The sequence below is a fragment of the Mobula hypostoma genome, chromosome 1 (genome assembly GCF_963921235.1).
Source record: "Mobula hypostoma chromosome 1, sMobHyp1.1, whole genome shotgun sequence".
Lineage (NCBI taxonomy): Eukaryota > Metazoa > Chordata > Chondrichthyes > Myliobatiformes > Myliobatidae > Mobula > Mobula hypostoma.
The window spans coordinates 46,777,570-46,804,673 of record NC_086097.1 but is presented as its reverse complement, the minus strand read 5'-3'; the positions used below and the strand labels follow the sequence as shown (position 1 = coordinate 46,804,673).

Below are 27,104 nucleotides of genomic sequence, written 5' to 3'. Positions count from 1 at the left end.
AGGACTGTCTGGGGCCCTGAATGGTGGTGAGGGAGGAAGTGTAAGGGCATGTGTAGCACTTGTTCCGCTTACAAGGATAAGTGCCAGGAGGGAGATCGGTGGGAAGAGATGGCTAACAGAATTTTTTAAAAAGTGTTTTCTGATTGGTTTCTAGTGACTAGTGGAGTTCCACAGGAGTCAGTGCTCTTTTTTGTTACATGATAATAATCTGGATGACGGAATTGATGGCTTTCTGGTTAAGTCTGAAGATGATACAAAGTTTGGTGGAGGGGCATGCAGTGTTGAGGAAGCAGGAAGTCTGCAGGAGAACTTGGACAAATTGAGAGAATGTACAAAGAAACAGATGGAATATAGTGTAGGGAAGTATATGGTCATGCACCTTGGTCAAAGGAATAAAGGGTAGACTATTTTCTAAATGGGGATTGAATTCAGAAATTAGAGGTGTAAAGGGGCTTGGGAGTCCTTTTGCAGGATTCCCTCAAGGTTAACTTTCAACTTGAGTCAATAGTAGGAAAGGTCCTCGTTTCAAGAGGACTGGAATATAAATGCAAGGATATAATACTGAGGCTTTATAAGGCATTTATCAGACTACATTGTGAGTAGCTTTGGGCCCCATATCTAAGAAAGGCTGTACTGGCATTGGAGAGGGTCCAGAAGAGGTTTACGAAAATCATCCCAGAAATGAAAGAGCTAATGGGTGAAGCATGTTTGATGGCTCTGGGCTGATACTCAATGGAGTTTAGAAGAATGAGGGGGGATTCCCAATGAAACCTACCAATATTGAAAGGTCTAGATAGAGTGAATGTGCAGTGGATGCTTCTAATAGTAAAAGAGAAGGATGTTCCTTTGGAACAGAAGTGGAAAGGAATTTCTTTAGCCAGAAGATGGTGAATCTGTGAATTCATTGCCCCAGATAGCTGTGGAGGCCCAGTCGTTGGGTATATTTATAGGTTATTGATTAGAAAGGGCAGGAGAATGAGGTTGAGAGGGAAAATAAATCAGCTGTGATCAAATGATGGAACAGACTGGATGGGCTGAATGGCCTAGTACTATTCCTATGCAATGCCATAACCTGCTTTCTGATTGATGCCTTCCTCGCAAAGATAATCAGGTGGCAGAGAAACACAACATTTCCTGCTGCAGCATCACAGATCCAAGGTTTGATCTAGACAATGGCCACTGTCTGTGTGGGATTTGTATGTGCTTACTGTCACCAGGTGAGTTTCTGCCAGATGATCTGATACCCTCCCAAAGATGTGCTGGGGGTACAACAAGCAATCCCTCAGCAGGTCAAGCGGCATCTATGGGAGGAAAACAGCTGTTGATGTTTCAGGTCAAAATCCCACATCATGACAATTCCTTTCCTCCCACGGATGCTGCTTGACCCCTGAGTTATTCCAGCAGATCGTCTCTTGCTCCAGCTTCCTACATCTGCAGACCCTTGTGCCTCCAATGTGCTGGCAGGTTAATTGGAGAATATTCCCCTACTAAGTGACTAAATATGGTTTGATGAGGATACATGAAGTAATGTGGGGGTAAAGAGAAATGGGAAGGAAAGGAGAGTTGATGGGATTGTTTTGTTTTGGATCAGCAAAGACCCCGTGGATTAGATGGCCTCTCTGTGTGCCTTAATTAATAAGCTGAATCAAAATAAACAAACGTGTCTATGTGGATGTACGAAGGGATCTGTCTTCCTTTGCAAATCAATATTGTAATTCAATGCTAGTATAATTTATTAGAATAGTGTGGAACCTTATTTAACAGAATACTATATTTATGTAACTAAAGTAAAAACAGAAAACACTAGCAATACCCAACAGGTCAGACCAAACCTGTGGGAAGAGAAACAGAGTTAGCAGTTCAGGATCTGACAGAAAATCTTTGACCTGAAACAGTAAGCTAGTCTCTCTCCCCTCAGATGTAGTCTGACCTGCTGAATATTTCCAGACATATCTTCTTGTATTTTAAGAAATCAGAATCAGATTTACTATCACCAACGTATACGAGTGAAATGTGGCAACGACATAAAAATCTAGAAGTCACAAAAATAAATACATTTTCAGAAAAAGGGAGTAATAAGGCGGTGTTCATGGATCATTCAGAAATCTGAGAGTGAGGAACATTCCCAAATCATTGCACCTCTTCCCTAATGGTAGTAACAAGAAGTGAGCATGTCCTGGATGGTGAGGGTTCTTAATAATGGACGCTGCCTTCTTGAGGCATCACTGCTTCGAGATATCCTTGATGGTGGGGAAGGTTGTGCCCATGGCTGAGTTCTACAACCCTCTGCAGCCTCTTTCAATTCTGTGCACTGAACCTCCATACCATAAGACCGTAAGACATTTGTACCATCCCCTTCTCTCAATTCCTCCGTCTCTGCTGCATCTGCTCTCAGAATGAGGCTTTTCATTCCAGGGCAAAGGAGATATCTTCCTTTTTTAAAGAAAAGGGCTTCCCTTCCTCCACCATCAACTCTGCCCTCAAATGTATCTCTCCCATTTCACGCACATCTGCTCTCACCCCATCCTCCCATTCGGGATAGGGTTCCTCTTGTCCTCACCTAACACCCCACCAGCCTCCGTGTCCAATGTATAATTCTCCGTAACTTCCGTCACCTCCAGCGGGATCCCACCACCAAGCACATCTTTCCCTTCCCCCAACTTTCTGCTTTCCATAACATAGAGGTTATTTTTATCTACAGCTTTGGAGCAACCAACATTAGCTGTCCATGGGAGAAGTTCTGAGTTTTGAAATTAAGGCCAACAAATTTCAATGATTGTCCTTGAATCTTGTTAATGCTCAACTAGGTTGAACAGGATACCAATTTAGGTTGTTTAAATTGAAAAAGTAGATCAGATGGATAATAAGTATTTGAGAGGTAAGGACATTTTCTCTACAGCATTGCCAGTCATTGTAGCCTCAAGTGTATGTGATCATAACTTTTCAACTAATAATCTTATGTCTTTGCATAATGTTTCTGTATCCAAATTTCTGAGCAGCATTATTGGGATTTCTTCTTTTAGTTCAATATTACTTGTGGCATTTATTGACAGAGAGTTTAAAAATTAAAAAGGAAGAGTTGGAGCCTTATTAGTAATTGTTGCACTGTCAATAGATTTATATTGTACAAGCTGCTGGGAAATTTAAAGGGAGTTTAAAAGTCAAATGTGCAATTTTCTTTCGAGTGAAACATGTTGAAGCAATGCTTGATGATACCATGTCCAGGGCAGTCATGATTTGGTTCAAACCTTAGCCATCTTTAGATTAAGAAAGAAAGATATTCCCATTCCGCCTGAAGCAGCCGCAAAAATGTGATTCCTTGGTCACTATGGAAAAATCTCTGTAATAATATCTTCGCAATCGCACTGAACTGAGTTCTTTCTCTTGGATATATTTGTAAGACTGTTTTAAATTGCAGCTCCTCCCACAGAAACTTGGTGAACAAATTTTCAGTTTCCCTTTGTGATTCAGGTGGGTCAAAGGTATTTAGATCAAGTTCATCCAAATATTTAGTATGTTAAAAATAGTTTTGAAAAAATCTTAATAATTTTTAATTGGGAAAATTTACATTAGACTCTCTTTTGGGCACTCTGTTTTATAATATATTTTTAGATTAAAGCAGATGCTGCATTTGCAATACAGAGAGTACAAAATATAAAGAAAAATCACCATTTACAATTAACTATAAAATGGACTAAATGGACTAAAGTACTACACTATAAAATACACTGTGTATTTTATCTCTTTTAATTCTTGTTTGTAATTGGATTATCTGGGTCTTAAACAATGACAATTGTGTGTTTGTAAAATGAACTTTAAATGCCAGTGATTAGTCCGAAGGCTTACTTATGTGATTCTTAAATTTCTTCATCTGTGTGAAGCCAGTTGGTGCCGAATTCTGTCCTGATTCGGCCTCAGAGTTAGTTTCCAATGTCACCATGAGCCTAAACACCAAAGACATAAAGATGTTATTTTTCTAAAATAAATTCCAGTGCTTATTGTCATAAAGATATCTTTGGTTGATTTTGGCTCTGAAGAGGAAGCAAAAATACTCTGATAGATAAAAACATGATAAGGATGTTACACAGGGTAACATGATAACACGGGAAAGGAAGAGGCAGCTGGAGGCTGTGGTAAGGTAGCAGTTACAGCTCAGAGTTGAATTCCAGTGTCTTCTGTAAGAAGTTTGTATGTCCTTCCTGTGAGCTGTGGGTTTCCTCCGGGTGCTCTGGTTTTGGCCACAATCCAAAGAAGTACCATTTAGTAGGTTAATTGATCATTGTAAATTGTTCTTTGATTAGGCTAGGGTTAAATAGTTGGGATGTAGGGTAGTGCAGCTTGTTGGGCTGGAAGGCCTGCTCCACACTGTATCCCTAAATAAATAATAAATAATTTTACCAGCTTGTAAATTCCATTAAACATCTACAGAGGTATGAATACAGACAGCAACAAGTTCAGCAAAATGAAGGTGAACCATTGACACCATATTGTATTTGTGGCTTGCTTTTAATTTTCTGTTAAATTTGTTGCTCAGACATACAAATATTCCTGAAGTAACAGCATGGTAGGATAGCAGTTAGCACAATCACTCTGCAGTGCTGGATTCAGAACATAAGCACATTTACTGTTCAATCATACTTTATTTTACTTTATTTTCCTCACGGGCAATCATCGATTCCCACCCCTGTCTGTGAGGGGTTTGTACATTCTCCCCGTGACCGCGTGGGTTTCCTCTGGGCCGTCTAGCTTCCTCCCACAGTCCAAAAACATTTGATTAAGATTAGTGAGTTGTAGGAATGCTATGTTGGTGTAGGAAGCCTGGTGCTTCTTGTGGGCTGCCCAGCATAATTCTCACCGATTTGATTTGACACAAGTGATGTGTTTCATAGTATGTTTTGATGTACATGTGAAAAATGTAACTAAACTTTTAACTTAAGCTCTCTTAACATAGGAACACAACTGATGGGGAAAAAACACCAGGCAAAAGGATTCAATGTACTAAATTCCTTATTAGCCAGTCCCTTGAGGTCAAGGATATCTTCATCATACTCCTTTTCATGTAAATTATGAGGTGTTGACAAGCCAATGTGGGCTCTTCTGGCAGATTTCTCCAGGTGAAGGGATTTGAGATGAACTGAGAAGCTGAGAAATAATAGGTGGAAGAGGTAAAGGGCGAAAAGAAGACATTTGACAGGAGATAGTTGACTATGGAAGAAAGGGAAGGAGAAGGGGCACCAGAGGCAGGTGAGGAGAAGAAAAGTGATAAGAGGGAACCAAAATGGGCAATGGAAAAAGGGGAAGGAGAGAAAGGGGGAAGGGGAAATATTATAGAAGCTGTTGTTCATGCCATTAGGTTGGTGGCTATCCAGATAGAATATAATGTGTTGCAACTCCAACCTGGCTGTGGCCTCATCATGGCAGTAGAGGAGGCCAAAGACCAACATGTGGTAAGGGGAAGTCTGCTGAAATGGGTGGCCACCAATAAATCCTGCCTTTTGCAGTGGACAGAGTGAAGGTGCTCAACAAAGCTATCCACTAATCTACGTTGGGTGTCACCAATGTAAAGGAGGCCGCACCAAGAACACCAGATAAAATAGATGACCTTGACAAACTTACAGGTGAAGTGTTTTCCATCCTGAAAGGACAGTGTGGGACCCTGAATGGTGGTGAGGGAGGAAGTGTAGAGGCAGATGTGGCACTTAATCTGCTTGCAGGGACAGGAGGGGGATTAGTGGGGAGGGATGAATGATGAGGTCATGTAGAGAGCAATCCCAGAGGAAAAGGTGTGCTCAGTAGTAGGATCCTGTTAAAGACGGAGGAGGTTACAGTGAATGATGTGCTGCATATGCAGGCTCATAGAATGGTTGGGAGGGACAAGGGGAAACCCATCCCTGTTATGATGGTGAGAGGTTAGAGTGAGAACAGATGTTTGAGAAATGGAGGAGATGCGAATGAGTGCAGCATTCTGGTGGTGGAAGGGAAACTCCTTACTTTGGAAAAGGAGGACATCTCAGATGTTCTTGAGTGGAAAGTCTCATCCTGGGAACAGATGCAGTGGAGCCGGAGGAACTGAGAAAAAGGAATGGCATTTTTACAAGTGACAAAATGGGAAGAGATATAGTTAAGATTACAGTGAGATTCCGTAGGTCTGTAAAAGATTTCAATAGACAGTCTGTCTCCAGAGATAGAGACAGAGAGATCAAGAAAGGTGAGAAAAGTATCAGAGATGGACCAAGTAAATTTGAGGGGAGGTTGGAAATTGGAGGCAAGTTGATGAAACTGACAAGCTCAGTATGGATGCAGGAAGCTGTACCAATGCAGTTGTTGATATAGTACAGAAAGTTGTGGAGTGTTTATCGGCGTAGGCTTGGAACATTGACTGTTCCACGCAGCTAATGTAAAGGGAGGCATAGCTGGGCCCATGCGGTGCCTGTGGCTACACCTTGGGATTGGAGAAAGTGAGGGGAGCCCAAGGAGAAATTGTTGAAGGGGAAATCCAGTTCTGCCAGATGGAGGAGGGTACTGATGGAGGGGAATTGGTTCAGTCTGTTATCCAGAAAGAAACATGGAGCTTTAAGGCTTTTCTGATGGGGAGTAGAAGTGTAAAGGGGGATCAGGACCAGGGATTGAAGTGGCTGCACTGGTCTATATAATGCACTGCTGAATTTCATCATCAATGCCTGCCTCTGGTGGCTCCCAAGGTATGAGCAGAGTGCTGTATGCTTTCCAAGGTCTTGCACTGATTGTTTTTCCAGAGGAAGCTATTGGACAAGAGAGCAGGCTAGTGGATTTTTTTTGTTTAGTGATTGTTTGCTGTAAGGCCCGGTATCTTAAATTCTCTGAATGCATCGACAATATCTTGGAACTTGGCTCTTGAACATATGCATACGCAAGCCTCTGGACCCCCTGCAGTTCGTGTATTGTCCCAACCGCTCAACAGACGGTGCCATCACCACCACCCTCCACCTGGACGAAAAAGACACGTACGTTCGAATGCTGTTCATAGACTTCAGTTCAGCATTCAACACAATCATTCCTCAGCACCTGATTGGAAAGCTGAAACTGCAGGGCCCTCTGCAACCGGATCCTAGACTTCCTGACTGGGAGACCTCAGTCAGTCCAGATTGGAAGCAGCATCTCCAACACCATCACACTGAGCACGGGGGCCCCCCATGGCTGTGTGCTCAGTCCACTGCTGTTCACTCTGCTGACCCACGACTGTGCCAGCAATACAAAGCTCGAATCACATCATCAAGTTTGCCGATGACACGACCGTGGTGGGTCTCATCAGCAAGAACGATGAGTCAGCATACAGAGAGGAGGTGCAGCAGCTAATGGACTGGTGCAGAGCCAACAACTTGTCTCTGAATGTGAACAAAACAAAAGAGATGGTTGTTGGCTTCAGGAGAGCACGAAGTGAGCACGCTCTGCTAAACATTGATGGCTCCACCGTTGAGATCATTAAGAGCACCAGATTTCTTGGTGTTCACCTGGTCCCTCAACACCAACTCCATGGCCAAGAAAGCCCAGCAGCATCTCTACTTTCTGCGAAGGCTGAGAAAAGTCCATCTCCCACCTCCCATCCTCACCGCATTCTACAGAGGATGTATCGAGAGCATCCTGAGCAGCTGCATCACTGCCTGGTTTGGGAATTGCACCATCTTGGATCGCAAGACCCTGCAGTGGTCAGCTGAGAAGATCATCGGGGTCTCTCTTCCCACTATTACAGACATTTACACCACACGCTGCACCCGTAAAGCCAACAGCATTGTGAAGGACCCCATGCACCCCTCATACAAACTCTCCTCCCTCCTGCCGTCTGGCAAAAGGTACCGAAGCATTCGGGCTCTCACGACCAGACTGTGCAACAGTGTCTTCCCCCAAGTCATCATACTCCTCAATACTCAGAGTCTAGACTGACATCTACATCATTTATTATTATATTGTAATTTGTCCTCTACTGTGTCTATTGTCTTGTTTATTAATTATTGTGCTACCCTGCACTGTTTTGTGCACTTTATGTAGTCCTGTGCAGGTCTGTAGTCCAGTGCAGTTTTAATGTTGTTTTACATTGTCTAGTGTAGCCTTGTGCTGTCCCACATAGTTTAGTGTAGTTTTGTGTTGTTTCATGTAGCAACAGGGTCCTGGAGGAACCTGTTTTTACTGTGTACTGTACCAGCAGCTTATCGTCGAAATGAGAATAAACTTGACTTGACTTGACTTGACTAGACTACTGTTTATTTACTGCAGCCTGAAATTGAAGTAACTGTGGTTCAGGACTGAAACAGCATAGGTCGAGCTGTCTCTGTAGATTAGTTTCACTCCAGCAGGAATTTGTCATAGATTTACGGCATCAATAAAATTAGGAACCATTAGGAAAGCAATTATGGTGATGCCATTGGTTTCCACTGAGATTGGCTTTGCTGTAGTCACACTAATCAAGATTATGGCCCACATTGTCACCATGCTGCAGATGTAATCGTGCAAAGTAGAAACAAAATTTTGTGGATAAACAAATTTTATTGGAGTCAAAGGCTTTTGTGAGGCCATGATTGACTCTGTTTCCTGTATTTCATTTGGAGTGATTATGTGGTACAGAATATGTCCACTGTATGCATAAATGGACAGGATCAGAATTGATTCAGAAATGAATTGAATTGATTGATTGATTCCAGAACCAGAGGCCACAGTTTAAGAATAAGGAGTAGACAATTTAGAACGGAGTTGAGGAAAAACTTTCTCACAGAGGGTTGTGGTTCTGGGGAATGCTCTGCCTCAGAAGGCAGTGGAGCCCAATTCTCTGGATTCCTTCAAGAAAGGGTTAGATAGAGCTCTTAAAGATGGCGGAGTGAAGGGATATGGGGAGGAGGCAGGAAAAGGGTACTGATTGTGGATGATCAGCCATGATCACAGTGAATGGCGGTGCTGGCTCGAAGGGCTGAATGGCCTACTCCTGCACCTATTGTCTATTGGATCCTTACTACAATTTTGGGAGTATCTTTTAGGATGTGGGGGAAATGTTTGAGGTCTCTTGCATTGTCTTTGCCTGTAACCAACAGCAGGGTGAGCCCTCTATAGTTACTGCATTTGGATTTGACTCTTTTCTTGAAGCTATTGTGGCATCTCTGAGGTCCCGTGATACGTCCTCCTCACTCCAAATGTGGGTGTTAAAGTTAAAAAATTGTGTCTTTTGATCCTTTCTTCCAAGTTTCGGAATATCAACAGGGATATCTGTTCATGAGTCCTTGTTATTTTTCTACTAGTATGTAGCATTTTTCACTACCGGTGTAGCTAGGCCAATAGGTACATGACATTTATTGTTCAAAAAAATAAAATTCAATTTAGCCCTTGCATCTCCTGCATGGTTGATGCAGGCTGTGGAATAAAATGGAGGGCAAGTACCATGTGTCCCATGGATAATAGCAATTATAATCATTCAATGCATTCATCCATTGAAACATTCTCTTCTCATTCGCTCATTCAGGCTGTCACTCAATCATTCTCATTTATTCTCTTTGAGCCATTTTACACAGGCTCATTTACTCCTCATAGTCATATAGCCTGGAAGCAGGTCCTTTGACCCAACAGATCCATGCTGATCAAGATGCTCATCTAAGCTTGTCCCATCTCCTTGCATTTGTCTTATTCCCTCCAAACATTTCCTATCCATCATTAAGGTGTTATTAATACACCTGCCTCAATAACTTCCTCTGGCAAATTATTCCTTATATGGACTATCCTTTCCGTGAAAGAGCTGCCCTCAAATCACTATTAAACCTCTCTCCTCTGACCAAGATCCTATGTCCTCTAGCTCTTGAATCCTGAACCCGGGAGTGGAAAAACTGTGTGGAGTCACCCTATTTATGCCCCTCATGATTTTATACATCACCCACCATTCTCCTGTGCTGCAGTTAGTATAGACCTGTCCTGTTCAATCTCTCTATAACTCCAGGAAATCTCTTCGTGAGTCTTTTCTGCATGCTTTCCAGCTTAATGACATCTTCATTGTAGCAGGATTATAGCAGAAGGCAACACAATATTCCAAATGTGGCCTCACCAACATCTTGTACAAATGCAAAATAACATCCCAACTTCCATGCTCAGTTTCCACTCAGATGAAGGCTAGTGTGCCAACAGCATTCTGCACCACTCTGTCTACCTGCTATACCACTTTCAGAGAACTAGGTGCTCTTACTCCTACAACTCTCTGTTCTACAACATGGCCCAGGACCCCACCATTCACTTTGAAAATCCTACCCAATTTGTCTTCTCAAAATGCAACACTTCACACTAATCAGAATTTAAATCCATTTGCCTTTACTTGCTCCATCTACATACCTAATCAAGATCCTTGATGACTATCTATGACATCGTTGATGTTAGTGACTTCTCCAAGTTTCCTAACCATTTTTTGTACATTCTTTTCCAAATCGCTGATATAAATGACAAATAACAACCGGTCGAGCACTGATACCTGAGACCCACCACTATTCGCAGGTCTCCAGTCTGAAAAACAATCTTCACCATCTGTTTCCTGCTATCAAGACAATTTTGTATCCATTTAGTTAGTTCTCATTGGATTCCATGCTATCTAACTTTCCAGAACAACCTACCATGCAGATCCCTATCAAAGGCTTTACAGAAATCCATAAAGACCACATCTACTGCCCTGCACTCATTAACCTTCTTGGTTATTTCTTAAAAAAATCAATCAAATTCATGATCTAACATGCACAAAGCCATGCTGATTATCCCTGATCAATCCCAGTATTTCCAAGTGCACGTATATCTTATCCCCCAGTATCCTTTCCAGTAACTTACCTAGCACTGATGTTAAGCTTATGGTCTATAGTTCTCAGGATTTACTTTGCAGCCCTTCTGAGATAAAAGCAAAACACACCACTCTCTAGTCTAGTGGTCACCAACCTTTTTAAGTCCAAGATCCCCTACCTCAACCTTAGTGAAAGGCAAGATCTACCTACTAAATCATTTAGAGAAAAAAAGAGCTCAGATTGTACTGCCTATTTGAGGCCTTTTATTTGGGCTAATTGTATTTGAATTACACAAAACACTTTTGTCAAACTTGCAAATTAATTCAAACAAGAAAACACTGTAACTAGCATATCTTTAAGAATATTACAATACCACACCTTTAATTCTGAGTTTCATTATTTAATTTCAATTCAACATGAAAAATAAATGAACAAAAATTGACTGTTGTACTCAGTGTGATTACTGGAGCTGAATACTTATTGCTAGTTCTCTGAAATTTGGCTCATAACTACAGACAGCCAGTCTGAGACAGCCTGTGAGGTGTCTGTCAGTAAGACAGCTCCTGTACTTAGATTTACTAATTTTTCATCTGTGAAAATGCAATTTCACATAGAGAAGTTGACCTGAAGTAGGCACTGACTTTTAGTGCTATAAAACTAACGCACACACTGCACATTGCTGGGGCCCCATCAGTAGTAATTGCCACCAGTTTATGAATGGGGTTGTCATTTTCACGGACATATTTTTTAAACTCATTGTAAATATCCTCACCCCTTGTTCTCTCCTTTAATTGCAAAAGAGAAAGTCCTCCTTTGTTGTAAAATCCTGGAAAGCCATTCTGACAAATACAACAAGCTGACCTATTTGCATTACATCCAGGGATTCATCAAATTGTAGTGAAAAATATCCATGTCCTCTGACAGTGACTCTACCCTCCTTGTCACTGTTGCAGGGCCAAACGGTATATTATGTATTGCGATTGTGATGTCCTTTTTGTTTTTAAAGTCATTAAAAACAGTCTGTGCAGTAATGGCCATTGCTTCCTTGAATAAATCGCCATGTGTAAAAGGTGGCTTGTGTTTAGCCAAAAGGTGACTTACATGAAATGATACTTCAATAGCAGTCTTATTTTGAACAGCATGTTTTGTGGGCCTTCAACCCTGATTTCAGCTCCTCAACTTTCCAGGCACGAATTGCACTCTTTGGGGGGTAGGTGTCTTTAAATTTCTGGTGGTTGGTGTTGTGGTGCCGCTCCAGATTCCCTCTTTTAGACAGTGCTCGTGTTTGGTTGCACAACATACGCACACACTTGTCTTTCACCAAGGTAAATAGAAATTCCTCTTCCCATTCTTGATGGAATTTGTACATTTTCTCCTTCTTTCGTGGACACTCTGCCATGCTATCAGGATATCATGAGTGAATGCCATATATTGATGTTTGTGACAGTCTGTACTCTTATCCAGTGGGTCTCCAACCTCCAGGCCATGAAGAATGCAGCGGTACAGCGGCGGCCGGAATGCACCCAGCACATCTTTAAGAAAAAAAGCCTTTGATCTGGGCCGGCATTTACGTGCCGGGTGGCACCTAATTAATTAGCTTGTTTATTTCGGCTTTTTTCTTAAAGACTACCGCTGTACCGCCATATTCTTCACGGCCTGGTGGTGATGCCCTCGCCCCGAGAAACCCAAGCCTCGTCATGTCTGCGCCTCGAGGAACCCAAGCCATGTCCAGTCCTGTAGCCACGTCATGTCCTCGCCTAGTTCCGGGGTCCGAGCCCAAGTCAAGACCCAGGTTCTGGGTCCTTGTCCAGTCTCTGGCTCGGAGTCCAAGCCCAGGCTCCTAGTTCCCAGTTCCTAGTCCTGGTCCGGCTTGCCTAGCCAATGTCCTAGCCCAAGTCTGTGTTCTTGTCCCAGCTCCTAATCTGCATCCAGTCACGTCCCTAACTCTAGTCTCTAGTCCTGGCCTGTTCCTAGTACTTCAGAGTCTGTGTCTTGCATTTGGGTCCGCTCCCAGTGCCCCCTCCCCCATGTGACAATTCCTCTGTGCTCCAACAATTGCTCTCTCACACACAGGCTCATCAACTTCCCTTTGATTATTTCTATCATTAAAGGACAATTTGCAGCATCAGTGATCTTACCTGTATAATTTTGGGATGTGGGAGAAAACAGGAGCAACTTGGGGAAAAGCACATTTTCAAAGGGAAAACATGCAAAAATCCACATAAGCAGCAGTTGAGGCTAGGATCGAACTGGATCCCCAGAATTGACGCAACAGCACACTGCCCTGGAGAGGAGGTTCTGAATTTGGCTCTACACACAGAGAAAGTGGGGTTCCCATCCGCTTCAGATTCTATCTACTTTGTGAAAAGATGTTTCATTGAAAGAGAATTAGAGCATCACTGAGCATTATTGGAATTTAGATGCTGGAAATCTGGAGCAACACACACAAAATGCTGGAGGAACTCATCAGGCCAGGCAGCATCTACAGAGGGAAATCAACAGTTCACATTTAGGGCTGAGACCCTGCATCAGGACTGGAAAGGAAAAGAGTAGAAGCCAGAATAAAAGGGTTGGGAGGAAGGGGGAGGAGCGCAAGCTGATGAGTGATGGAGAAATCCAGGTGAGGGGTGTAAGGGGGGTAAGTGGGGATGATGTAAGAAGTTGGGAGGTGATGGAAAAGGCAAAAGCTGAAGAAGGAGGAATCTGATAGGAGAGGACAGAGGGTCATGGAATAAAGGCGTGGAACCGGAGGTAGGTGAAGGTGATGGGCGGGGAGGGAGGGAGGGTGAGGAAGGAAAAAGAGAAGGGTTAACAAGACCGGAGGGATAAGCAAAAATAAAGGGGGGAGGGGAAGAATGGGGAGTGGTTATTTACCATGAATTCGAAATGTTGATATTAATGCCATCAGGTTGGACATGACCAAGGCAGAATTTAAGGGGCTGTTTTCGCTAATCTGCGTTTAGCTTCAATTTGGCGCAAACGAAACTGCAGACAATACCATATGTAATCCATCTTCTCTTTGTTCATTGACTACCGTCATTATTTCAACAAAAACGAAAGACAGCAGCAATTACCGGAAGTCATATAAAATACTGTGTTTAATGTATGTGTACATTAAACACAGTAGCACAGTATTTCAAATGAAGGGCCACAGTTATTTCTCCTTCATAACTGCCATCCGACCGTACACCCACATCAAAATTTTCTTTCCTCGTCATCTTTTTGGGAGATCTCTCAGTATTTCTGACTAACCGTCGCGAAACATTAACTAAAACATTAATTTTGGTTCTTTTCCTACAAATATCCCCTAACCCTTTGAGGGCAAAAAGTAATTTGAAACTGCTACCCAATTTTGGCATTTTTTTTATTCGGACTTCCAGCATTCCCTCACTTTAATCCTCAGCCGGTTGCCGAAAGAACGAATAACGAAGGTTAAAGCGCATCTTTGCAAATTTTTTCACTTACCGAAATAGACTTAGGATAAATCCTGCGGTCTACTGGTTAAACACTTGCTTAACGTTGAAATAGGACAAATATGATGGAAATATCTAATTCCATAAATCAGCGGGCTGTCGCAATCACACGCAGCTTTCGCGTCGCAATCACAAGCAGCTTTCGCGTCGCGATCCTTCACAGTTCTCTATTTATACCCGGAGAAATGGGATCTGAAAATGGTTCTTCATCTGCATTGGGGAATTACGTGGGAAACGCCCGACTGTAGCTGTTGGTCGGGAGAAGGAAACCATTAGGCTGTAGAAGAATATCGTTCAATAATTTGTGAATCGTGCCTCTTTGATTGCAATTTTTTTTTGTTGCTCGGCTGTAATGAAGTCATCCTACAAGTTTGGTAACATTTATCATCCAGGGCAACGACGCTCAGGGTCCACTTCTGTTTTACAAAGCCAGCCGCCGAGCGAGCGGCTTTACTTCTTTATTATGGGAGGTATTCCGAAGTCAATGAATAATTGAAATCGTATGTTGCAATGATCTGAGCCAGTAATGCCAATGAAAAATGCCGCAAACAGCCGATTGCCTCCAAAACCTGGCAACAGAAGGACTGTCGACGTGTGGAAAAGAAGTTACCTTTGTGTTTCAATGTTTGTTACATACAATGATCCTTCACTTGGACGGGATAAAAAGTACATTGAGTCTGGAATTATATAGCACAAAAACGAGCAAGTTTGTACTCAATGTCATTGCCCCATAGTTAAAAGTATAGTTAAATTCCCATTCAGTTATTGTTGGGTCTGGTTCTAATAACCGTTCAAAAAAGTGCATCCAGATCATGAGAAAATATTCTGTACAAATAAATTTTTCCCATCTGTATGGCTCTTTTGCCAGCCACTGAAGGGTACATGAAAGGAATCCAAATGTCGAAAACATCAAGGTTAAAGGTCTTTCCTGGAAAGAAAGGAGTTTTAATGTTAAAATAAATTACTAAAATCCGTTAATATACAATTGAATTAACAAGCAGAATAAGGAGAAGGTATGCGGCTTAATAACTGAGAGAATCTTCATTTTAAGCCCATCCCCCCTATTAGGGTATAGGCTGCTAACAGCAGATTGCTAGAGTTCCCTGTCCTGGGCCAATATTTCAAGTTGTTGCCCATCTTCAAAGATCCTTCCTCTCCCAGGGATGAGGTCTTTGGAACTTCTGTTAGTGTTTCAGTAGCTCTTGGATTTTATGGGATGGGGTTGCTAAACCCATGGCCAACTCTCCTCCTCTTGCAGCCATCTTGGGACAGTCCACGGTGCAGTTAATGAAGAGAATACCCATGAGAAATGGGGCTGGATGCTTTACTTGTGGCCGTGATAGGGGTTTATACGGAATGAATTCTGGAAGATTACATCCCATGGAATTTAGTGAAAGCTAGTCAGTTGGATTCACAATTGGCCCAAAGGTAGGAAGCAGAGGGGGTGGTGTAGGTTGCTTTTCAGATTAAGAATCAGGTTTATTATTACCGACATGTGTGATGAAATTTGTTGTTTTGTGGCTGCAGTGCTGTGCAAAGACATAAAAATTACTATAAGCTACAAAAATAAACAAATAGTGCAAAAGAGGAATAGTGAGGTGCGTATTCATGGACCATTCAGAAATCTGATGGTGGAGGGGAAGAAGCTGTTCCTAACACGCTGAGTGTGGGTCTTCAGGCTCCTGTACCCCCTCCCTCATGGTAATACAGAGAAGACAACATGTCCTGGATGATGAGATTACTTAAAGATGGAGGCTGCCTTCCTGAGGCATCACTTTTTGAAGATGTTCTCAGTAGTGGGGAGGGTTGTGCCCAAAATGGAGCTGGCTGAGTGTACAACCCTGTGCGTTCTCTTTTAATCCTGCACACTGGATCCTCCATAACATTATTGTAAGTCCCATCCTGAATCAACATCCTCCTGTTAATCTACATATTATAAAACCCTGTTTTGATGATATTCTGGTTGTCAGACACATAGACTAGTAAATACAGAATATAACCTTGCACAATCTCAGTTATCTATTCTCCATTCCCCTAAACTTTTATTCGAGCTTCTGCTCTCTTCCTTTGCAGACCCAATGAAGAATCTCAGCGCAAAACATCAACTATTCATTACCCCCTGTGCAGGGAATGCAATTGACCAGTGTCTTGTGTGTATAAGCAGATATATGATTTAAGAATGACCACTTGTTTCATGATGAAGAACACAACTAATCTGACCTTCCACACCATCTCCAAAAAGACCATAAAAGATTAAGGACTTCAGAATAACATATGCAAAATATTCCACAAAACACTAACAGTGGTTTCCTGGAATCAAAGTAATTCCTGTAATAGTCTCTGTCCTCTATGGTGATCTCTTGTTATTTTAACTGGGTTGGATGAGTTCCAGAAACCTTACTGATTCTAAAATTAAACTGCAATATGAATAACATTGATTCCTGACTTGCCATCCTCCTTTCTTTGGATTTAGGAGGCTTTTTAACTGTCATTAATGTTAACCATGATTTAATATATTCTTGAGAACTAAGTCTTGAAATGGTCTGTGTTCCAAAAAATACTAAAGACCCAATATTGAATACACAACAGGGTCTGTGTACGAAACCCCCAAAAATCTGTAAAATTCTATCTTGTTTTAAAACCTTAGTGCTTAAAATATATTTTCTTAAGTGTAGTTTTTGGAACCAGTCTCCTGAGTTACGCAGCACTGATATTCCACGGGGTGGAAACCCATACCTACTCTTTGAGACCCTCTATCACTTAGAGTCCAAAATTGCAAAAATTCACAGTGGATCCTGCATCATTTAATGGAGAGATTCCCCATTGGACTGATTCGGCTCTCAATGGCAAGGCAGTAGATCTGTCTGCCCCATCTACTGGCATGAAGAGATGGTTAATAGGGGCAGGTATGGCAGTATATGAGTTAAACAATCTTGCCTCATAGCTTTGTTATTTTTGTGTTTCCCTCTGGTTCTTTTATGACAATACTTTTGTGTCATTGGTAGATCTGTTTTCTAACCCTTCTGAGTTATTTTTGAAAACTGTGAACAGTTGTATCTCCAAAACAGTGTCACCACGGTGTGGATATGGCCCAAGTCCGGAGTGAGAGACACTGATGCGGGTTGAGCAAGAAGTTGTTACTGCGGCACCAATCAACCAGATGTCCTGTACACTGAATCATCACCATCTTTAATTGCGATGTTGTCAATGAATTTTATATGGTATTGGAACTCTGCTTAGCCACAGAGTGTTGTGTGTGCAAACAGTAAAGCAGTGGGCTAAGCATGTAGCCTTGAGCTGCACCTGTGTTGATGACCAGCAAGGAGGAGATTCTGTTACCGATCCTCATTGAGTGAGGTTTGCTGATGAGTTTCCAGTTGTAGCTGGAGGTACAGAGGCTCAGGATTTGAAGCTTGAGGATGAGTTTGGGTGGAGTGATTGTGATGAATGCCAAGCTATAGTCAATGAACAGCAGCCTAAAGTATGAGTTTCAGTTGTCCAAATTGTCTAGAGCAGAGTAAAGAGAGAGAGAAATAGAATCTTCTGTTCTCCATTTTGTGGCTAGGCAAATTGAAGTGGATCCAGGTCATCTCTGAGGCGGGAGTAGATTCATGCCATAACTAACCTCTTAAATGACAGGTGACCTGGTTAGAATGCACAAAATCTCATGAAGCAGATACAGGTCTATTTATACTGTCGCTGGGTTTATGGAGCCTCAGCCGCAATAAAGGATAGGTCATTTAGCATTGAGATAGGAATGAATTTCGGCACACAGAAACTGGTGAATCCTCGGAATTCTCCAGCCAATCGTGCTGTACTGAACACATACATTTATTTATTTAGAGATACAGCACGGAATAGTCATTTCCAGCCCTTCAAGCCATGCAGCCAGCAACCCACCTATATAACCCTAGCCTAATCACGGGAGAACTTACAATGACCAATTAACCTACTGACTGATATGTCTTTGGACTGTGGGAGGAAACTGGAGCTCCTGGATGAAACTCATGCTTTTACAGGGAGGAAGTACAAACTTCTTACGGTTGATGTCAAAGTTGAACTCTGAACTCCGACACCCAGAGCTATAATACCATTGCGCCTATTTTGGTGCTTGTCAGAATTTTAACTATTAAGGAAGTTGAATGATATTGGATCGTGCAGGAAAATCGTGCTGAGAAAAGGTATCAGCAATGGTCTTATTGATTAGCAGTACCAAAATGAGAGACGGAATTGTCTACTCTTGCTTCTGTCTCTATGTTCTTATGTGCTGTCTATTTTGTCACTTATTGTTGTCCGTGTGTTTAATTTTCAGATTAAATTTGCTGAGATTTTTCAAGGAAAAGAGGTGAACAAACAGGCTGTGAAACTTACTGGGCAGACTAGATTTCTCCTCACCACTAAATACATTGAAGGCTGTTTTTTTGGACCCTTGCAGAGATCAACAGATTCTGTGGAACAGCAGACAGAACATGATACTCTGGCAGAAGTGAATGTGAGGCACTATCTCATTGGACAGAGGAGCAGGAGCTGTGTGACTTACTCCAGTGATTTACTATTTCCCCCCAAAGGAGCAGTGACTCACTCTGCTTCCATTTTGCTTGTATTCCCCACATGAAAAGAAGAGATGTTGATTTAACTTCGTGAAATAAAAAAAAAACAAGGAAAAACACTGTTGCAGTGCCCTATGGATTCTCACTTATACCACCCACAGAAGGGTCATTGTCAGTTGCAGCACACCAGGCTTATCAAATCACTAAAGTGTATGGCAAATTGGACCACTAGAAATCTGGCCAATTGTCTAAAAGAGGCTTTAATGTGTCTCCCTAACAAAGAGAGCTGCTGGGTGCCCATAACTCAATTTCTGGAAAAAGTGAGATGTTTGATTGTCCACCTAACCCTCTCCTCAATCTGTAACTGTGTAATACTGGTCCTCTAATGTACCAATACTTTAATACCATGCATTTCCATGTGAAGCATGAGTATGATCTCACGGACTGATTTTCAAAATATTTCCATTTCAGCTAAATCTATCAGGATGCAAAACAATCTGTTTCAGAGGTGAACTAAAAACATAAAGTCTGTTGGACATTTAAGCAAGAAGCCTCAGAACTGAGTGCAAATGAAAATCGTCAACAGAACATCTTTAGCTTAGATGAGCTATTGCAAAGCATCAGCAATTGTATCCTTTATGCAATTAAGCGTGCTATAGTCAATGAAAGTTAATTTCTTGTTTCTCCAAATTCCTACATGATACAAGTAGTCTAAAATTGCACTTGTGTTCAACTTTAAGTGGTCTACCATAAATCAAAAAAATCAATGAGGAAGCAAAACTTCTGAAATAAATTGTTGTCTAGTATTACTGTACTCAAAAAATTTGAACATTTAAGGAAATATTTCTTCTACTTTTTAATTTCATTTTTTAGTAGTTAGAGATGGAGAAGTCTCACTTAGTCTCACTTCTACTTTTTCTTTTGGTAAATATCACCAGATATGTTTAATTTATTTTGGGGAAAATTCACACACACTTTACATCAGAGAAAATGAATTTTTCACAATAATCATAAATTAATCTGAAATATTAATTATTTATATGTATTCCATGCTATCAATTTAATACTACAAATTATAATGTTCAACCCCATTACAATTCACATTGTTGACCCGAAACTAGCAAGTCACAGCTGTTACGTACCCCGTAACTGGGTTGCCAAACCAGCAGAAATGGATCACTCAGTTGGAGTCTGGAGTACTAGAACTAAGAAAGTTTTATTAAGGAAACAAGCAACACAGTAATCGAAAGGATAATAAATGCAACAGTTCAGTGATGATAAACACACATGTGCACAGAATTAAGATAACAGCATCAATCAAGCTCTATCGTTGTCTAGGGGTAAATGACCAATTTCAAAATGACTCAAAGTTCAGTCCAGTTTAGTAGTTCAGTTCGCAGTAATCGTTGCCATGGCGGTGGACAATGTGGGGGAAGAGAGAGATAGAATAGGAACAACTCATCATTCAGAACGGCTTCACTCACAGACCAGCAGGATGGCTCACAGACCAGCGAGATGGCTCACAAACAGCTTTTTGGGCGGGTCCTTGGTGATGTCACCTGAGGTCACCGACTGTGACCCCTCCTCCAGATGCGGTCGATCCTCTGCAGTGAACCCGGCACCCAGGCAAGGGCGGACACACACCGGGTTCCCGCTGATCGTACCTTTCCACCCACTCGTGAGAAGCGTACCGCTTCCAGGGTCTCGTTACCTCGGGTGGCGTGTGTGTCTGTCTTAGCGAACCTGTCCCTTTTTATCCCCCTGCTGGGGTATCGCCTGTCCATCACTTCAAACAGTTCAGGGTTCAAAGGGGGGAGCCGCTCCAGACAGCTCTTCCTCCCACATCCCTTCATTACACATCTCCAGACGCTGCTCCATTGTTCCTTATCTCTCCTTCCCCTGAGGGCAGGTGGCAGACCAACTGCTGATGCCACTGATGCTAGCCCAGGCCAGCAAACATCTTAATTTTATGTGTATTCTCGTAACACAGCCAACATTAAATGGAGCAAGATTAATAATTAGGTCAATGGCATCAAGTTTTGAACAGATTAACTTTCTGAGTGTATTTACACTTCTATCTTGAAGGGTTGTTGCTGCACAGCATTTCCATTTATGAAATTAATGTTATATGCAGTGTATGCAATAGTTTAGTAGTATTTTAGTGATGTTGTATGTTCTTGCCTCACTACAGAAAAAAACAATGCAAGTATCCCTGACTCTTGTGTTTTTCTTTCAATTAATTGCTGAAGTTACTAAACATAACACTATACAAGTCCAGCTATACGCTCTCTGTGTTAATTTCAATGTTATGAAGAAAACTCACTGTAGCTTACTCTGAAGTATTTGTCAAATCAAGATTGTGTGTAGAGATCCTGAATCACATGCTCCTTTGTCTCCTTTGCTTAGTTCCTGTGTTGCATGAATGAAATCACCACAGAGAATGTTACTGGTAGATACAAAGCAGCTTCTTTATTCGACAAAACAAGGTACAGCAGGCATTGAGACACTTTTGATGGAAAGGTCTGCTGGCCCTGTGTGGGGCTGGATACTTATTTGCTAAACACAAAGGGCAATCCATATTTACAAAGTATAGACAATGCTTTCTTTTGAAGCTACATACAAAACTTCACACCAGCAGCATCTGGACTGGTATTCAGGAATTCATTGTTCCAAATTGAATCCAAAGTACATTTATTTGGTATTTTATGTGCTTAACATGAAGGACAATCCATACTTACAAAGCATAGATAATGCTGTCTTTGAAACTACATGCAAACCTCACAGCTTCTGGCTTACATCCATCCCACAGGCACCAGCAGCGTCTGGACTGGGATTCTGGTAATCACAGCTTTTAGGAAATACTTTGTTACAAATGGACTGGGATTCTGGTATTCACAGCTTTTAGGAACAGAAGACTGGTGGCCGAAGCCATTTGCTAAGTGTAAATGACCTAACCCCAAAACTTACTCTAACAGTCCTTCCTCTTGGCCCTCCTGGACAAAAATAAATTTGTACCAGGAAAGGCCAAACTAGGAGGATCTACTCAAATAGGGCAGCAAAAACGCCCTGCCTCAGAATTATCCCCCCAATTTTTGTGTGCCTCGATATCTACCGTATCCATCCCTAATTGCTACCTACCAAATATTAAGCAGAGAGGCTGTTCCAGAAATTTGAACAAGTCTTTAGAAATGCGGCTTCTTTCGTGTGCCTGTCGGATCTTTCCCTGCAGTCTGATTGCAGCTTCATCACTTTCCTTTGTCTTCAGCTCTTTGTTCTCTGGTTGCTGAAACTCTCTTTGCAGGAGCACCCACAGGCCCTCTCATCGATGTACCGGAAGGGGTTGGGGTGGCCTCTACGTAAATGCCTGTAGGGACCTCTCCCCGGTGGCACCCCCTTCCTAACTGTCCGGTCAATCACTGGCCCAACTGCTGAAAAGGGCCCAGCTCCTCAGACTGGGTGTGATTGCTTTCAGATGCCGAGTGCAGTCTGAAATGCCATTGAAATTGTGGAACTTGCTGCCTCTGCTTTAACTTAAAAATCCCTCCCCATCTATTTTCCAATATTTTTCTATTCTATGCTATTAAACTAATTATCTACCTTTAGCAACCAGCCTTCCTTACCGAGTACCATCATCATCACACCTTAGCAGAATGTTCATGGATTTCCAACATGCTCTCAGTGTCTTCTGCCACGCTCTCAGCGTTTTCTGCCTTGGCGTTTTCTCCGAGTATGTTTTCATCAGCTGTGGTCAGGTCTGCCATGGTCAGCTGGTGTTCCTCTCTTAGGTTCTCTGTAATTACACGGTTACTGGGTACACTTGGTTCCCCATTCTGTCTGTAGGAGCAACAAGAAGGTGAGTTGTATGCTTTAACCTGAGTCCAGTGTTTCCACTGGCTGCCTCGCCGAGTCTGTACATAGATATACGTATCATTGGTTAAGAGTACCATCTATGGTCCTATCCACCTGCGGGCAAACCCTGGCCTTTCTGGCAGCACCCTCCCCATAACTTGGTCACCGGACTGTGGAAGGACTATCCCCTTTCCCTCTGGCTCTTTCTGATCAGCGATTCGCTGCTGTTATTTTGCTTGGTCCTTCAACACTTTAAGGTCTTTCACATATTGTGTCATTCTATCCCTGTAAGCCCCAGGCTCCCAGCAACCCGTAATTACCCCACAGGGGAGTTGCATTGCTCGCTCCATCAACAGTTCGTAGGGGCTGAGACCCAGCGTGTAGTTTGGGGTTGCGCGCAATCTCATTAGGATTCCTGGTAATACATCATTCCATGTCTTTCCTGTCTCAGCTATAGCTTTGGTTAATGCATTCTTGATTGTTCGGTTCATCCTTTCTACCATCCCTGAACTCTGGGGGTGGTAGGGTATGTGGAACCGCTGTCGAATCTCTGGCAGTCGGCACATTTCCTTCATCACTTTCCCTGTGAAATGTGCTCCCTGATCTGAATCCACCTGAACTGGGGTTCCCCACCTTGAGAGGATTTCCTGAACTAGGAGCCATGCAGCGGTGCGGGTGGTGCAGTCCCTTGTTGGGAAAGCCTCCACCCACCGGGTGAAGTGATCCATAATTACTGGGCAATACACATAAAAGTTGTTGGTGAACGCAGCAGGCCAGGCAGCATCTCTAGGAAGAGGTGCAGTCGACGTTTCAGACCGAGACCCTTCGTCAGGACTAACTGAAGGAAGAGCTAGTAAGAGATTTGAAAGTGGGAGGGGGAGGGGGAGATCCAAAATGATAGGAGAAGACAGGAGGGGGAGGGATAGAGCCAAGAGCTGGACAGGTGATTGGCAAAAGGGATATGAGAGGATCATGGGACAGGAGGCCCAGGGAGAAGGAAAAGGGGGAGGGGGGGAAAAGCCCAGAGGATGGGCAAGGGGTATAGTCAGAGGGACAGAGGGAGAAAAAGGAGAGTGAGAGAAAGAATGTGTGTATAAAAATAAGTAACAGATGGGGTACGAGGGGGAGGTGGGGCATTAGCGGAAGTTAGAGAAGTCGATGTTCATGCCATCAGGTTGGAGGCTACCCAGAGGGAATATAAGGTGTTGTTCCTCCAACCTGAGTGTGGCTTCATCTTGGCGAAGTTAGAGAAGTCGATGTTGGCGGAAGTTAGAGAAGTCAATGTTAGCGGAAGTTAGAGAAGTCTTGGTCAGGTCGGAGGAACAACACCTTATATTCCGTCTGGGTAGCCTCCAACCTGATGGCGTGAACATCGACTTCTCTAACTTCCGCTAATGCCCCACCTCCCCCTCGTACCCCATCTGTTACTTATTTTTATACACACATTCTTTCTCTCACTCTCCCTTTTCTCCCTTTGTCCCTCTGAATATACCCCTTGCCCATCCTCTGGGTCCCCCCCCCGTTTTTCTTCCCGGACCTCCTGTCCCATGATCCTCTCGTATCCCTTTTGCCAATCACCTGTCCAGCTCTTGGCTCCATCCCTCCTCCTCCTGTCGTCTCCTATCATTTTGGATCTCCCCCTCCCCTTCCAACTTGCAAATCCCTTACTCACTCTTCCTTCAGTTAGTCCTGATGAAGGGCCTCGGCCTGAAACGTCGACTGCACCTCTTCCTAGAGATGCTGCCTGGCCTGCTGCGTTCACCAGCAACTTTTATGTGTGTTGCTTGAATTTCCAGCATCTGCAGAATTCCTGTTGTTTGCATAATTACTGGGCAGTAGCTTTTCCCCCTGCTTTTTGGCAGGGGCCCTGTGAAGTCTATCTGGATGTTTTCCCAGGGTCCCCTCGGCCGTGGCTGATTTGCAAGCTGTAGCTTTCTGCCCTTACCAGGGTTATGCTGGGCACAAATGATACAACGGCGGCAGAACTTCTCAACATCCCTGCCCATCCCTGGCCACCACCAGTCCTGCCAGAGGGTTGTGATCATGCTTTGCCTTCCCTGGTGCATCGCCCCATGATATAACTTCAATAGTATCTGTCTAATACAGGATGGGGCCATCGCGACTCTTGCCTCCCCGTCTGGTCCTTCCTTTGCCCCTTTTCTCCTCCATTTTTCCTTCTCTTCTGTCTCCACCTCTTATAATTTTAATAAACCAACTTCTGTTGTTTCTTCCTGCACACTTGCAATTTCAATTGCCTCTTGTTCCCCTGCAATAATGTCTGCCCTCGGAAGGACTGGAAAAACCTTAGGTTCTGGAGACAAGCCATTCAGGATCGTTTCAGGGCCCCCCACTCTGGGATGCAATCTCGGCATGGTCTTAAGGGCAGTATAGCCTATTGTTAATATGTAGGCATGATCCACTGGGCTTTACTGGCCATACAGATGAGTTAGTAGTGGCCGCAGTCTCTCTGAGTATCCCCTGGTGTTTTTGTTCCTTCGCTATACCCGAGATAGCTGCCAGTCTGTCAGTTTTTATAGGGTACTGCTTATGGGGTTTATACAGACTCTCCTCTATTTTAACTGGGTTTATCTTTATTCGACCACAATCTTGTGTCATGGTCCGGTCTGTGGACTCCGGACTCCGGGTCTTCCGGCTGTCCCTTGTTTCAGTTGGGCTTAATCATAAGCACCTGATGCTTGTCTTGGGGCTGGGAATATAAGTGGCCCTGGGTTCGTGTGTGGTTGCTGGTCTGTCTTGTCAGTATCCTGTCCTCGTCTCTGTGGGGTAAGTCAGGCTGGCTTTGCTGTTACCCTGTGGTTGAATCTGTCCTTGCCTCTGTTGGGTAAGCCAGGCTGTCTTTGCTGTTACCCTGAGGCTGGACTGTTCCCTTCCCTTTCCCTTCCTTCTGGAGCCTTGCCCTGCAACCTTGTCAAGTTCTCCCACTGAAGCGAGACTGGAGCCTTGCTGTGTCAAGATAAGGAACTGTCTATCATTGAGTTGGAACCATCTCTGTGTCCACACCTTCGCTAGGAAGGTCTGGCCATTTGCCACTACCTAGTGTTAGGAACCATCTCTGTGTCTATGCCTTCGCTAGGTAGGTCTGGCCGTTTGCTGCTACCTAGTGTTGAGAACTGTCTCGTTGTCTTCAGCATTCTGTGTAGAGCCCCGGCCCCAAGTCCTATTCCCAAGGAGGGGTCCCGGCTCTGTGTTCCTGTCTCTCAAGTCCAGGGCTCCATGTTCCCGTGCTCTAGACCAAGGCTCTGTGTTCCTGTCCTCCCCAAGACCAAGGCTCTGTGTTAGAACATAGAACATAGAACATAGAATAGTACAGCGCATTACAGGCCCTTCGGCCCACAATGTTGTGCCGACCCTCAAACCCTGTCTCCCATATAACCCCCCACCTTAAAATCCTCCATATACCTGTCTAGTAGTCTCTTAAACTTCACAAGTGTATCTGCCTCCACCACTGACTCAGGCAGTGCATTCCACAATCCAACCACTCTCTGAGTAAAAATTCTTCCTCTAATATCCCCCCTTGAACTTCCCACCCCTTACCTTAAAGCCATGTCCTCTTGCATTGAGACCTGGGGAACAGGCGCTGGCTATCCAGCGTTCCTGTCATCCCAAGTCCAAGGCTTGGCTGTTTCTGAGTACCAAGTCAAGGCTTCATGTTCTCGTCCTGTGCTGGAGTTCCCTTATCCTGCCTAGGAGTCTCTTGTTCTGTCCCGTAGCCTCGCCTAGTCCTGTCCCCAAGAGCACGTCCAGTCCTGTAGCCACGTCATGTCCTCCCTAGTTCCGGGGTCCAAGCCCGAGTCAAGACTCATGTTCTGGGTCCTTGTCCAGTATCCGGCTCGGAGTCCAAGCCCGGGCTCCTAGTTCCCAGCTCCTTGTCCTGGTCCCGCTTGCCTAGCCAATGTCCCAGCCCAAATCTGTGTTCTTGTCCCAGCTCTCTAGTCAAGTCCTGTTCCTAGTACTTCTGTGTCTGTGTCTTGCATTTGGGTCCGCCAACAGCACCCCCCCCCCACCCCATGACATCTTGCTTGTGTGTAGCCCACACTGCTGGGAACTGCTGACAAAGTAACCCATAGACACCATCCTGGCTCCAGTCTCTGGTGATCGGGGCAGCTGTGACTATACTAGCCAGGCTGTGTATTCTGTTGGTTGTACGCATTCGCTGCCCCTGACTTGTCCATATTATTTCTCCCTTTCCCGAATCTATAAAAACTCCTGCTTCCCTTAGGATGTCTATTCCAAGGGTAGTGCTCTTGATATTTGGACAAACCCAGAGTACACTGGAAGCTGCACTCCCCCGATTTCTAGTATTTGCGACTCACTTCTTTCTGCTTCCACCGTTTTCCATCCTACACTCCTAATATAAATGGCCTGTCTGGTTGTTGGCAAGGGTAACTCTGTTATCAATACCGATGTCCCTGTGTCCACTAACATATTGCATTGCCGTC

The 27,104-nt window shown here is 43.5% G+C and overlaps 1 protein-coding gene and 1 long non-coding RNA gene across 3 annotated transcripts in view; one reads left to right on the top strand and one right to left on the bottom strand.

Annotated features, from left to right (window-relative positions):
- Positions 1 to 14,705, bottom strand: part of LOC134346352 (tumor necrosis factor alpha-induced protein 2-like) — a 49,914-nt gene extending 35,209 nt beyond the window's left edge. Inside the window, exons 1-2 of one of the 2 annotated variants that reach the window (XM_063047708.1) lie at positions 14,238 to 14,705; positions 3,847 to 3,944 (exon numbers count right to left, since the gene is read on the bottom strand). In XM_063047708.1, the coding sequence (XP_062903778.1) occupies positions 3,847 to 3,940 (94 nt within the window). In that variant the 5' untranslated portion in view covers positions 3,941 to 3,944; positions 14,238 to 14,705. The remainder of the gene's footprint in view (positions 1 to 3,846; positions 3,945 to 14,237) is intronic. The other variant, XM_063047704.1, reaches the window with a different exon arrangement.
- LOC134346373 (uncharacterized) overlaps positions 1 to 18,900 on the top strand; it is a 162,913-nt gene extending 144,013 nt beyond the window's left edge. Inside the window, exon 7 of the long non-coding RNA XR_010017923.1 lies at positions 18,558 to 18,900. This is a non-coding gene — a long non-coding RNA (uncharacterized LOC134346373). The remainder of the gene's footprint in view (positions 1 to 18,557) is intronic.
- Positions 18,901 to 27,104: the final 8,204 nt, after the last annotated feature.